Source organism: Procambarus clarkii, chromosome 10, assembly GCF_040958095.1.
Source record: "Procambarus clarkii isolate CNS0578487 chromosome 10, FALCON_Pclarkii_2.0, whole genome shotgun sequence".
In the NCBI taxonomy this organism is placed as follows: Eukaryota; Metazoa; Arthropoda; class Malacostraca; order Decapoda; family Cambaridae; genus Procambarus; species Procambarus clarkii.
This window is the reverse complement of record NC_091159.1, coordinates 39,089,153-39,103,744: the sequence shown is the minus strand read 5'-3', so window position 1 is coordinate 39,103,744 and position 14,592 is coordinate 39,089,153. Positions and strand designations below refer to the sequence as shown.

Sequence of the window (14,592 nt, the reverse complement as noted above, 5' to 3'; positions counted from 1 at the left end):
TGCAGATCCTTAGTTTTTATTTATATATACATACATTCATAGTTACACAAATACATATGATCATCTAGACATCCATGATCAACATTGAGTGTCTAGCTCCAGCAGTGTATTTTGCCGACAGAGAGCTCTGGTGTTTAGAGATGGAGCTGGGCCACTACACATCACAATATGGTCATGTAAGTGTGGTGATGGTGGAGGCCAAAACCACCAGTAGTATTAAAGCTTCATATGACAGTGCACCGCACCAAGAAAATAGAAAACCATGAAAGTAGCTTTCATCCTGTAACTACACTTAGGTAATTGTACTTATTAATGTAATTACTTTATACAGTGCACAAAACTACTTACAATATAGATATTCAGTTATTTTTTTTTTTTACCTTTTGCATCCAAATTAATCATTCAATAACAAACAATATTTGTGGGGATTGTTTTTGTTTTTGCACATAGGCCACATGCATCTAAATTGATAGCCACATGTTGGAGGTTAAACTGGTTGCATTATACCCAACACCTGCATTACAGCCATCATACCTTCATTAAATTGCCTGCACTATACCCACCAGACCTTAAATAGTCACTGAACTATGCCCAACGTCTTCACTGAATGACTTGTACATAATTGCACCACATCTTTCAGCAACTTCTGAGACCTACAATTTAAATTTAATTACCACTACCTATAACCTAACCTACTGCAATCTACCTCTTTTACGCTACTTAAAAAATTAGTCTACATTATTTTATTGACAATGTCCTCTAATATATTCAGTTATCTTCATGCACAGCAAAAATTTCAATTTCTTAATTATCACAAAAAAAAATAATATTTCTACGTGTACACACGTGAGCAAGAAACTTACATTATCTGAGGATCCGTTGTTATTTTCGTATCGTGTGCGTATTTTGATAGAAAATCTTGGAATAACGGAGCACTGTAAAAGAAAAAATCAATACCATAATTAAATTAAATTATTCCATAATTATATATATTAATTTAATACGTTAAGTTTACAGCATAGAAAGAGATGCTCCTCACCCTATGAGGAGTATAGGGAGAACAACACCCTGGTACTTGGGGACTTCAACTTGAAAGCAATATGGTGGGAGGCCTCTGAAGCAAGAACAGAGGGAATTGGACAGGCAGATTTGTAAACTTCATTCTGGAAACATTTGTGTATCAACACATCAAGCAGGTCACAAGAATGAGAGAAGGGGATTTTCTGTCAATACTGGATTTTGAATTCACCAAGCAAGAAGAAGAGATATTTGACATCATTACCCATGGAAAAAGTGTGATCATGTCCTGTTGGAAATAAAATATGCTTAGGGATATAATCTAGAAGGTAATGGGGACATTGAAACAATTGATAAACTCGATTTCAAGAGAGGACACTATGTGGAACTTAGAAAATTCTTTAATGAATTTAATTGGACAGATTTGTTGCTAGGCAAGGAAGTAAATGAGATGTATGCCAAATTTTGCAAAATATACATTGAAAGCACATAAACATTCATACCAAAACAGAGCTGCAGAACCAGAAAACAGGATTGATTCCACAGAAACTATGAGAGGGATAGAAAGGAAAAGACTAGAAAATAGGTTCAATATAGGAAGAGGCCTAACCCTCAAACATACCAGCATTACAAGCAAGCAAGAAACAAATTCACAGCAGTGAGGAGAGAGGCAGAAAGGAGATTGAGAAAGAGATAGCAGATAAATCTAAAACATATTCAGACCATTTCTATATATTCATTAAAACAAGCTGCATGTAAAGGATAAAATCCAGAGATTGAAAATGGGAAACAGGATTATTGAAAATGAAAAAGTAATGTGTGAAATGCCAAATGAACAGTTCCAAAATAAGCTTGTATAAAATGATGTTTTCAGAGCCAGACCCAATGCCAATTTCAGAGCACAACATAGAATACGTAGAAATATCTCAAGACGAAGTGGAAAAATTACTAAAGGGGCTAGGGAGAAATAAAGCAGTTGGACCTGATGGAGTTTCACCTTGGGTGCTGCGAGAATGTGCAACTGAGCTCAGGGTTCAACTCCAATTAATATTGAAGACATCATTGTGCACAGGAATCTTAGCTAATATATGGAAAAAGGCTTACATAGTTCCAATCTATAAAAATGGGAGCCAAGCAGGACCTCTAAATTATAGACCCGTACCATTAACCCCTGGGCTGCTCTTGTGATTATAGCCTGCAACATGCCCAGGCACAAGAAATAGAAAAAATAAAAAAAATAAATTCCTCTTATATAAGTGTTCATTTGTGTTCCCTGACCATGGAAAAAATCATACGTGACATATTTTGGCTGCAATAAGATGAGGAAGTCTGGCAAAATTGAGGCATTAACAGAGCAATCGCCAGAGGCGGTCAGCTCCGCCAGCGCTTTCAGGTAGGAGTTGCCACAAAGATATTATTTACTAATTATTTCAATGTCTCATTGATTTTTTTATTTTTTTTGCAGTAATATTATTCAATAGTGTGTAGTATGATATATTTATATAATAAATTGTGTGAATCATTGCTATACTCAAAATTATGGTGTGCATATTAGTGATTCAATTATTATGTTCATAAAACAATAAACAAATAATTTTGCTGTTATTACACTATATACACAGGTTATATACAAATATCTGCATGTTTTGTTCATCAAAACGAACCACTAAGTTTGTATGGTAAGCAATACCAACGATGAGTGGCCGCCACACACCAACCAGCAAACACCGCCATCCTTCCCTCCCTCACCTTGCCTCACTCACCAACACTCCTCCTCCCACCATACTGTTTTTGCTTTTATTCACTATATACAGATGATTTATATACAAGTATCTACATGTTTTGTTCATCATAACTGTACAACTAAGCTGGTATGGTGAGTTCAGACAGCAACAGAGAACGCCACTCACAGTCAGCAGCCGCTGCCTCCCCGCCCTCACTCGTTCAAGGTCAGACTCATTAAATTCCTCCTCCACCCATACTGTTTGTGGTGTTATTACAATATATACACACATTATATGTAAGTATCAATACATTTTGTTCACCATAACTGTACAACTAAGCTGGTATGGCGAGTTCAGACAGCAACAGAGGACGCCACACACAGTCAGCCAACGCTGCCTCCCCTCCCTCACTAAGATTCCTGCTCCCACCATATTGTTTGTGCTGTTATTAAACGATATGCTCACGTTACATATAAGTATCTACACTTGTTTTCACCGTAGCGAACCACTAAGCTGATATGGTGATTCTAGACAATAACAGGTGGCCACACAGTCAGCAGACAAAGCTACCTCCCTCCCTCCCTCAGCATTACTGTATCTTGCACTGTACTATGAACACGTCAATAGCCGTGGTGCACAATTCCGCGACAGTTACTCACCACAGCTATTGATGTGTTGCGCAGTTCAAGGGTTAAAAAGTGTGGTAGTCAAAACACTAGAAAAACCAGCGCTAAATGTAATGAAACGCCATTTTTTGGGTAACACCCGGAGGTTTCTCCTGAGCTATCTGGGCTGATATTAGATATAAATGTATTAGACTGTGGCATGATTCAAAGCAAATGGAGTTCTGCCTACCAGGGACCACGAGCTAGAACCTGGCCCCCAATGAGAGGAACGAGGAACAATGGTCTATAGAAACCAGAGTGGTTAGAAGCATTCTGTCTGCCATCAACTGGGTCAGGCACCAGTCATGAAAGGTAAGTGCCCGAAAACAAACCCTATCTGGTTAAAAAATTTCTACTGAAACGCAAACTGTTGAACAGAATTCCCAAAACTAAAAACAAGCATGACATCACAACCGTCACCGTGCTGCTGTCTGTGCAGCTCCCCCCCTACCCCGGGAGGAAAAAGGAGGGCTTCAGACCCCTGCGCCGGCTATCCACCCTTAGTTCAGAGGCTGGATGTCAAAAACTGCAAAAAACGCCGACTGGAGGGAGGGAGGAAGCCTCCTCTGGGGAGCCTCCGGGTATCACCCAGAAAATGGCGTTTCATTACATTCAACACTGGTTTTCTGGGGGAGCCCCTTCTGATCCCCGGAGCTACTTAATCAAAGATCCCAGGTATGTCCCCAAGAAGGACATACCCGGGAGGCAGTTGCCACTTGTTCCTCAACTCGAAGTCGAGACAACTGGCTGCAATTGCTGACCCAATGCGACACATGCCCAACTAGGGCCAGGAACATTAACTAGGTAGCGAGAGGCCAGGACCCTGTTCGACCTCCAAAAACCTAGTGCCTGAATGTCAGCCCAAGACATATTATCAAAGATGGCAGCCAACGCAGCAAACTTCCAAACGTCATGGCCAAGAGGATAGATTATAGGCTGGCTGGCTGGACCGAATAACTCTGCGGACAACCTGGGAGACCCAAACCCTGGAACAGGGAAGAAGGGGAAGCCGGGTCAACCCAGAGGGCGTCCCCGGCCACCGAAGCTGTGGCACGCAGGTAACGGTGATAGAGCCGCAACTGGACACAACAGATGATGCTCCCCCGGTCAAACCAACCAAGCATCAACAACCTAAGGCCCCCTCCAGAAAGCAGCAGTCTCATTCTTCGCCAGAAAAGGAGGAGACAACTGCAAATGAACAAACCTACCTCCATAACCAAAGGAACAGAAACCACTGTGCCAGAGGAGAGCATGAAGCTTCCCAACCTGACCCCAAGAGGTCAATGCCAACAGGAAAAAAAAGAGCCTTCGAAAAACAATCTTAAACCGAAGGGGCCACAACAAACCTAAAAGGAGAGAGAAAAGAGAGCACCCAGTCCAATGACCAGGACGTCTCAGGAGGTGCAGGAAGCAGGCAGTAAGTGAAATAATGCATGAGACAGCTTGTAGAACAGAGCGGTAACATCTACCCCGAACACAAGTTGAAGCAGCTCCGCCAGTGCCACACAATACGAGGTGACAGTATTCGGCATAAGATGATGGTCTTGAAACAACCAATAAAGGATGGACAAGACAACCCAATCCAAAACTGAAGAAAACCTACGGAGGGACAAGAAGTAACGAAAGGACTGCCAGGAAACTTCATACTGCCGCCGAAACGAAGCACGCAGGTGGGACACCATCAACAAGGCCACCTGCTCACCAAAAAATGGCGATACACCTACATCAGAAAGACCAGTTGCAAAGACAGAGGAGCAAAGCGAATCGGCTACATAACGGACTGACCCGATCTGCTGAAAGAGGCAGAACCGTGGGAAAACCAACCGGGCTCGGACACCAAGCAAGCAGCGCCTGAAACCAAGGCTGGGCCGGCCACCAAGGGGTCATCAGGACTACTATCCCTTGGTAAGTCTCCAACCGAGCCAGGACCTGGAGCAACAGTGGAACCGGGGAAAAGTAGTACAGGTGACCCCACCTTGACCAGTCCTGCCTGAAGGCATTGACCCCTATGGCTCGCAGTCAAGAAAGGACGCAACATAAATTGGGAGATGCCTTGACCACACCGACGCGAAGAGACCCACCTCCGGGAACCCCTAAGTCCGGTAGAGCTAACTGAATGAGTCGGGGTTGACTGTCCATTCAGTGGCAGGAGAATGAACCGTGACAGGCCGTTCGTCAGGACGTTGAAAACCCCCCGGACATGAACGGCCAAGAGAGCCAAACCCTGAGAACTCAACAAAGGTGGTACATGCCCAAGGGGACACAGGTGGAAGCTGAGTACCCAAATGAGCCACAGAGACATTAGAAAGAACTTTTCAGTGTCTGAGTAGTTAACAGATAGAATGCATTAGGCAGTGATGTTGTGGAGGCTGAATTCCATACACAGCTTCAGATGTAGGTATGATAAGAGCCCAGTAGGCTCAGGAATCTGTACTCCAGTTGATTGACAGTTGAGAGGTGGGACCAAAGAGCCAAAGCTCGGCCCCCGCAAGCACAACTAGCTGAGTACAACTAGGTGAGTACAGAGCACAGGAGAAGAGGGAAGCTCAGAAAACTGATACAAACTGGCCGGCCCTGAAATTGATACAACTTGCTTACGACGATCGAAAGAACCCAGAGCCCCGGCACAATTCTTCCAGGCAGGACCATCACGCCTCTTCCACCCCCCCCCCCCCCCCGGGGGTCCGGGTCCAGCAGAATGCATGCCACACCCTCAACGAAAAGAAAGGGCAGTCTGCCAGCCAGGAACACACATTGTAACGCATCCAGTAAGGAAAAGAGGAGCCAAACTCAAAAGAAGAAGGATCCAATATTGAGGTGTAATCCAGGTCTCGAAGGAGGTAAGCCACAAGGGCCTCCCACACCTACCTCAGCGGGATGCGAGAGGCCAAAAACCTCCGGAAGGAGGGAACCAAGAAACCCAAGGGAACCGGGAACCGAACCCGGGGAAGGAGTCGAACTCATATCAAACTTGTACACGGAGGGGGAATAGGAAAACCCCTCCGCCTGTAACAAGTCCTGCGCTGAGGGTAACAACACCTAAGTGGGGTCAAACAGGACCCAAGCCCCCCTCAAATCAACTCTTCCGCAGCCCTGGGAACTTCCACGTCAGGACCGCCAAACCGGTAGGGGCAGTCCCTGAAGCTGCCCGAGTCTCATCACCAAGAAAACCCTCAAACTCTCAAAACCCGGGAGCAGGGAGGGGGGTGAGGGAGGAGCAGCAAGATGAACCACAGCAGGGAAAGGACAAGGGGGCACGAATGAAACCAAAGGTGAGGCAATGAACACCCCCATGTCCGGGTCTCAATAACCAAAGCGGGGCACCTACAAGGCTACCTGGCAAGGCAAATGCAAGGGAAAGGCTATCTACTTAGCTCATTGCAGCAACCTAAACCGTGCATGCAATGCTGAAGCTGCCTGCACCAAAATATCAACATCAGTGGACTGGGTGAACTGGAGTACAAGAAAGGAACACCTTTCGCAGGACTCCGGGTCAAACGTGACATTGACCCCACAGGCAGCATGGTGGGGCAAAGACGGTGAGTGTCACCCTGAAACAAGGGGACAGAGCAGCCTTCAAACTCGCAAGAAGCGAGGTGGGACTCGGAAGTCTCCTCCATCAGACCAATGAGCTGCAATGGGGGTTCCTAGGGCTCTTTGACTGCTAAGGGAAGCCCAGGCAAGATACTGCTAACTGGTTATCCCAGAGCTACCAAGCCAACAAACTAAAAGCTGAACCCCGTGCGACATATGCAAGCACAGGGACTAAGCAGAGGGCCACCAAAATCATACAAGTGATCCTACAGCCACACCAGGCAGACCCCCACCAGGCAAAACAAAAAATAAAAACCCTGCAAAAGCACTATGTCTCCAGGGGAACAGAACAGGTCACTAAGCGTATATCAGCCAGCTGCAAGTACCTTGTGCTCCAGCCAGCGATGATACTACTTCCTACCCAAAAACCAAACAGGAGTAAGAACCACCCCAGCTGAACCCCAAGGGTGGGCAATCACCTAGCAGCAACAGAACTACGCGGAGGTAGCTCCCAAAAGGTTCATGGAAGTTAACCCTAAACCGCAAGGGTAATACTTACAGGGCACCTAGGGAAGGTGGCCTAGGTGCATGCAGCCCCAGTAATCTTATATTACTCCGGGCTCATACCACCAACACAGAACACCATCACTCTACAACACTGCTCAAAAGGATGAAGTCAGGGTTGATCGACCGTCACCAACACAACAGCCTCTTGAACTAGGGTTGGCTAGCCGGCGTGGGAGGTCTGGGACCACCCCCCCCCCCCTTGTTGAGCTATGACTCTCTGGTTCTGCCTCTCAACTGTCAATCAACTGGTGTACAGATTCCTGAGCCTACTGGGTTCTATCATATCTACATTTCAAACTGTGAATGGAGTCAGTTTTCACCACATCACTGCCTAATGCATTCCATTTACTAGTTACTCTGACACTGAAAAAGTTCTTTTTAATGTGTGTGTGGCTCATTTGGGTACACACAGTTTCCACCTGTGTCCCCTTGTTCGTGTTCCGCCCATGCTAAAGAGTTTGTCTTTGTCCATCCTGTCAATTTCCCTTGAGAATTTTGTAGGTGGTTATCATGTCTCCCCTTATTCTTATATCTTCCAAGGACGTGAGTTTCAGCTCCTTTAACCTTTCCTCGCAGCTCATACCTCTCGGTTCCAGGACGAGTTTGGTGGCATACCACTAAATCTTCTCTAACTTTGTCTTTTGTTTAACTAGATATGAACTCCAAGATGGAGCAGCATATTCCAGGATTGGTCTGACATAAGTGGTATACAGGGTCCTAAACGATTCCTAACATAAGTTTCTAAAGGCAGTCCTTATGTTGGCCAGTCTAGCATATGCCGCTGAGGATATCCTTTTGATGTGGGCCTCTGAGGACAGGTTCGGTGTGATATCAACCCCCAGATCTTTCTCTCTATTTGACTCTTGTAGGATTTCACCTCCCAGATGGTACCTTGTGTTCAGCCTTCTGCTCCCTTCGCCTAAATTCATTACTTTGCAGTTTCCCCGAGTTGAACTTTACTAGCCATTTTCTAGACCATTCCTCCAGCCTGTCCAGGTCATCCTGTAGTCTCTGTCTATTGTCATTTGTCTTGATTCTTGATCATCATCAGCAAACATTGAGAGGGATGAGTCTATACCCTCTGGAAGCTCCTTTACATATATTAGAAACAGGATGGATCCAAGTACAGAGCCCTGTGGGACTCCGCTGGTGACATCTCGCCACTCTGATGTCTCCCTCCCCCCTCACAGTTACTCGCTGTTTCCTGTTGCTTAGATACTCCCTTATCCACTGGCGTACCTTACCTTTTACTCCTGCCTATTGCTCCAACTTTTGTAACAGTCTTTTATGGGGTACTGTGTCAAAAGCTTTCTGACAGTCCAAAGAAAATGCAGTCTGCCCACCCTTCTCTTTCTTGCCTAATTTTTGTTGCTTAGTCATAGAATTCTATTAACCCTGTGAGGCACGATTTACCATCTCTGAACCCATTCTGGTGGTGTGTTACAAAGCTATTTCCATCCAGATGCTCTACGAATCTTTTCCTCACAATCTTCTCCATCATCTTGCATGGTATACAAGTTAGGGAAACTGGCCTGTAGTTCAGTGCCTCTTGCCTGTCACCCTTTTTGTATATTGGGACTACATTAGCTGTCTTCCAGCTTTCTGGTAGGTCTCCTGTTTCCAGTGACCTGTTATACACCATAGAGTGTGACACGCTTAGTGCTTCTGCATCTTCTTTAATATCCCGGTGAGATTCCATTAGGCCCACCAGCCTTTGTCACATTCAGTTCCATCAGATTTCTTTTGACCTCATCACTGGTGAGGTCAAAATCCTCCAAGGTTACTTGGTTTGCTTCCATCTCATTTAGTGCAGGGGCTTCATTTTTTTTGTGAAGACCTCCTGGAATCTCTTGTTGAGTTCTTCACACACCTCTCTCATTCTCTGTGTATCTATTCTCCCCTTTTCTCAGTTTCATTACTTGTTCCTTCACCGCTGTTTTCCTCCTGATATGGCTGTGGAGCAGCTTTGGTTGGGTCTTAGCTTTACTCGCAATGTCACAGTGGCGTGGTGGCAGTGGTTACGTCATGCTTGTTTGCTTGTTTTTGATTGGGGAGTTCTGTTTGCTAGTTTGCCTTTTGATTTGCAATTTTTAACCAGCTGTAGTTTGTTTTGGAGTTCCTACCTTTCTGGGTGCCTGACCTGGTAGTGGCAGACATAGCCTGCTTCCAATTACATGGCCATTGTAATTACTCTATAGGCCATTGCTCCTCGTGCCTCTCTGAGGGGGCCAGGTCCTGGCGCTGGTACCCGGTAGGCCTAGAACTCCATCGATTGACTGTTGCCACGGTCTAATATATGCACATCAGCCTGGTATAGCTCTAGGGAGCTGAAGGGACTCTCTACAGAAATGACTACAAAAGACAAATTTGGGAAACCGAGATTTTTTTGTAAATTCAGATTGGGTCTGGAAGATCTAGATTTTTTAGGTTAGCCTGTATAATGAATTCAGTGCAAACTACGAACTCTTAAAACAACGAAGTTTGTCTAATTTACCCCTTCCACCATATACCATACAACAAACAGTTAAAAAAACAGAGAATATACTCACTGTGTATTCTGTTGTGCCGGAACATATCACATGAAAAAAATAAACCACAGAATTAGTAGGTAGGCCTATGTATCAAGTTGTGCTTTTATTAATCTACTGTGTTAAAAAACTATATACTCCACTACCAGTTAATTGGCATATATAAGTTACTAAATATATGATTTCTTCATATGAGAACCCAGTGAGAAAGGTTCCTTGGACTGAGATAGTTCTTGATATGAATGGGGAGGCATAATGAGTACAGGGAAACAATTATTATAATGCTGAAATGAGTAGAGGAGATTATAATGAATTCAGTGTGTAATGAATACAGGATGGTGTAATGATCACAAGTTTGTTTAATAAGCACAGTAAATGTCATGAGCATGAGTTGGCTATATTTATAGTAATGGTTGCATTTATAGTGGTTATTACAGTCATTGTTTTGGTTGTAATTTTGATGTTTGTATTTGTGATGGAATCATGATTGTGGCTATGCTGCTGTGGTTCAGTTGTGGTGGTGGGTTTGTTTTCATGCTGGTTGTGTACGATAAGGGTTATTGTTGTTCTGGCTTCCTTTCATTTTTGGCCAGTTCGTGCATCTCTGGAATCTTTTAGCCTTTGGACCACATGCTAGTTTACTTATCTTCTCCTCGCTTTTGGCATTCATTTTTAGGTGGCGTTTTGGTTATTATGTTGGAAAGTTTTCCACTCTTCTCTGGCAGTGTGGGTTTTGTTCGTTTGGGTTTAGGAATTATTTTTATCCGAGCCTATTAACCTTCATTCTTGGCTCCTGTTGAAACTTTTGCCTCTGGTGAGGTTTTCTGTCATTGCCACTAGATTTATCAAGTTGGGGGATTGCATCATATACTCCATCATATGAGACTGTAGTGCAGTTTTCCATGCACATTATTTCTGCTATTAGTCGTGGCAATTTTGTCAACCCACCTTTCCTAGGTCCTTAAAATGGGGGTTCAGTTCAATCAGCCAGCTATTTTCCCCACTCTCATTGATATGTAAAAGATTGCTGCTTTGATGCCTTTTTTATTTTTTTGGCATAGTGTCCACAGCTCATTTTCTTTTAGTGGTTCAAATTGGTGTTGGCCAAATGTTACTTAATAGATGTTCTTCAGTCTCACCATAGTTGTGTCCTCCATGAATGTTTGGCATGCAGCTGGAATTCTTTTGCCCCAGGCTCCCATCCAGCTTTTCTGTTTTCCTAAAGTGATGATGATCTCTTTCAAGGTGCCGTTGAGATTAATATTGGGGCACAACTGTGGCTCCTTCCCAGAAATCAAGGTCTGAATGTAATGAAACAAGTTTTCTGGGGAGCCCTCACTAGCTCCATGTCCCTTCTACTATATGGGGTGAAGGGATATAGCACTAGTGATTCCAGAGTAAAGTGGCAGGCTAGCTGATGCCCCAGGTGACCTAAGCTGCCATCTGGTGGTGGTCATGTAATCAGTGCGGCAATGATCATTTGTCATGTTTACATGAGGTGCCTCAGTTCCTTTGAACAGTTGTTTTGCTGAGCCCATGCTTTCTGTCAGGTGTTTTCCCAGTTTTGGTTTGATCTGATACCCAAGTTGCCCTTGCCTTATCGAGTAAGCCACATTCTGGTCATCGTTTCCAGTGGATGAGGACAAGTCTCAAAAGGCTTGAAGTGTTGGGCTAAGCCTTAGTGGTACCAGAAGGGAACCATCAGGAAAAAGTGCTAAGCCATTATGACTATATAGCACTTGGAAGGGATCAGGATAAGGGTTTGGGAATGGGACAGAGGGAAAGTGTGGTGCCCAACCAATTGCACGGTCGTTGATTGAACGCCAACTTGAATGAAGAAAGACCGTCACTCTACCGTCTAGCCCAAGTGGTAGACTAGGTGGTACCAGAGTTAAGCTCAGGGAACTACTCAGGGATTTCCTCATAAATATTTTTCCTTTAAAAATTACATGGTATCCCTTCCAGATACTTTATTACTATGATATGAATAAACCCTAAATAAATATCTTTACCATTACGATATACAGCATTGTAGTTTTATTAGATTTTTGGTCTTTCAAACATATAGCCTAATTCATCATGAACTCTGCTATCTGTTAAGTGCTGGTGCAACATTCTTTCTCTGGAAACTTCATTAGAATTTCATTTCTTACCATTAAAAATAAACTACAATAACAAAAGTTTTAAAATTCTGAAAATAGAGTAATGAAATTTCTTAAATTATTTATTCTCATCATCAGTTATTACCTGTTTCTGTATATGGATAGTAATTCCAGGCCTTCTCTGTCAGATATATGAAGCGTGGAATATAAGATCGAATCCAGAGTGGCAGCTTCCTGAAAAAAAAAAAAACAGCGTTGAATGTAATGAAACACCATTTTCTGGGTAAGCCCCAGGTTTTCCCTGGAGCTATGGGGCTAATGTGCAAATCATTAGACCAGGGCATTCGTCTATGGAGTTCAGCTTACCAGGGACCATGAGCCAGAACCTGCCCCCCCCTCAGAAAGGCACAGGTGGCAATGGCCCTGGAAAACCCCCGTAGTTGGGGGGTATTCCTTGTCTGCCATCAACCGGGGTTAGGCACCCAGAAAGGTAGGCATAACAAAACAGACCCCACACGGTAAGAAAATTGCAACCGAAAACAGAATAGAAAGGTAGAACTCCCTCCAATCCCAAGGAAACAAGCAAACATCACACTCCATCGCTGTGTCACTCATTCATGCAGCCCCAGACACCCCCCCCCTCCCCCTTGGCAGCGACCCAGCCACTCCAATTAGGAGGCTAAGTATCAACCACGCAAAAAACGCTGACCGGAAGAAGGGAGGGTTGCCAAGGAGCCTCTGGGGCTCACCCAGCAAATGGCATTTCATTACATTCAATGTTGATTTTCCCTCTATTCTATAAGGAATAGAGGGACTTACCAGGGAGGCAGCTCCCACACACTCCTCAACTCAAAGTCGAGACAACTGACTGCAACTTGCGACCTAAAGCAACACAAGAACACCCAGGCCCAGAAATGTTAACCAAATATCGAATTGCCAGGACCCTGTTCAACCTCCAAAATCCCTGTGATCAAATATCAGCCTAAGACATGTTGCCAAACACGGCAGCCAATGCAGCACACTTCCTAACATCATGAGCACGAGGACAGACCGCAGGCTGGCTAGATTTAATAAGACAACTCAATCAGAAATAGAAGACAACCTACGAAGAGAGAGAAAATGGCGGAAAGAACGCCAGTAGACTTCATATGTCACCGAGACAATGCTCTCAGGTAGGATACTATCAGCAAAGCCACCTGATCACCGATACAAATGGTGATAAACCCACGTCAAAAAGACCAGACATGAAAAGTGGAGGAGAAAGCCGAACCAGCCATGTACCGGACCAGTCCGACCTGCTTGAAGAGGCGGAGCCACACAAAATGCCCTGGGTTCGGACACCAAGCAAGCAGTGCCTGAAACCAAGGCTGGGCTGGCAACCAAGGGGTCACTAGGACTACTCTCCTGTGGTAAGCCAGGACCTGAGGTAACAGCCGAACCGGGGAGAGGGGGGGGGAAGAGGTACGGGTAACCCCACTTCGACCAGTCCTGCCAAAAGGCATCCATTGCGAATGCTCCAGTCAGGGAAGGGCGCCACATATATCGGGAGATGCCGAGACCACGCAGATGTAAAGAGGTCCACTTCCAGGAGTCTGCATGTCCGGCAGAGCCAATTGAAGAAGTCGACTCTCCATTCCATGGACAGGGGAACGAACCGAGACAGGCCGGTGATTATCACACTGAGACAAGGGGACAGAGTAACCTTCAAACTTGCACGAAGCGAGATGGGATCCAGGAAACACATCCATCCACCCCAAACTACCAAGCGAACTACTAAGTGCTGAACTCCTGTGACGTGTACACTCACAGGGACCAAGTGGAGGACCACCATGAATATATATATAAAGGTCAACAACAACAAGGGGTAGACCCTCCCACCAGGCAGAAAAGCAAAAATAAAAGGAAAACCCTGCAAGAGTACAACGTCCCCAGGCGGAACAGACACGGCCACTATATTATGGAGAAAACTAGCTGCACAGTATCTTGCACCCCTACCAGTGATGAAACTAACTACCTCCTACCCAGAGGCAAACAGTGGTGCAAGAAACACCCCAGCTGACTCCAAGGACGGGCAATTACCAAGCAGCAAAAAGACCACAGCGGAGCCTTGTGGAAGGTAACCCGAAGCCACAAGGGCAGTACTTACAGATCACCTAGGGGAGATAACCCTAGGTGCATGCAGCCCGAGTACTGGTGAAAGTACTCGTGGCCCACACACCACAAGGCACAGCACTGAACAACGTCAGGGACCAGAGTCACACAATCACCCGGTCTCACATCAGCCTCAGAACTGGGAGGTGGATAGCCAGTGGCAGGAGGTTTGGAGCTTCCCTTTCCCCCTCCCAGGGAGGGGGAGAACTGCACAGACAACTGCATGGCAGTGACATCATGCTCATTTGCTTATTTTCAATTTGGGGAGTTCTGTTCAACAGTTCGGCTTTCAGTGGCGAATTTC

General features: G+C 45.0%; 1 protein-coding gene across 1 annotated transcript in view; it reads right to left on the bottom strand.

Annotated features, from left to right (window-relative positions):
- LOC138363051 (cytoplasmic phosphatidylinositol transfer protein 1-like) overlaps positions 1-14,592 on the bottom strand; it is a 68,474-nt gene that overhangs the window by 47,711 nt on the left and 6,171 nt on the right. Inside the window, exons 3-5 of the mRNA XM_069321895.1 lie at positions 12,283-12,371; positions 10,057-10,064; positions 864-935 (exon numbers count right to left, since the gene is read on the bottom strand). Of these exons, the coding sequence (XP_069177996.1) occupies positions 864-935; positions 10,057-10,064; positions 12,283-12,371 (169 nt within the window). The remainder of the gene's footprint in view (positions 1-863; positions 936-10,056; positions 10,065-12,282; positions 12,372-14,592) is intronic.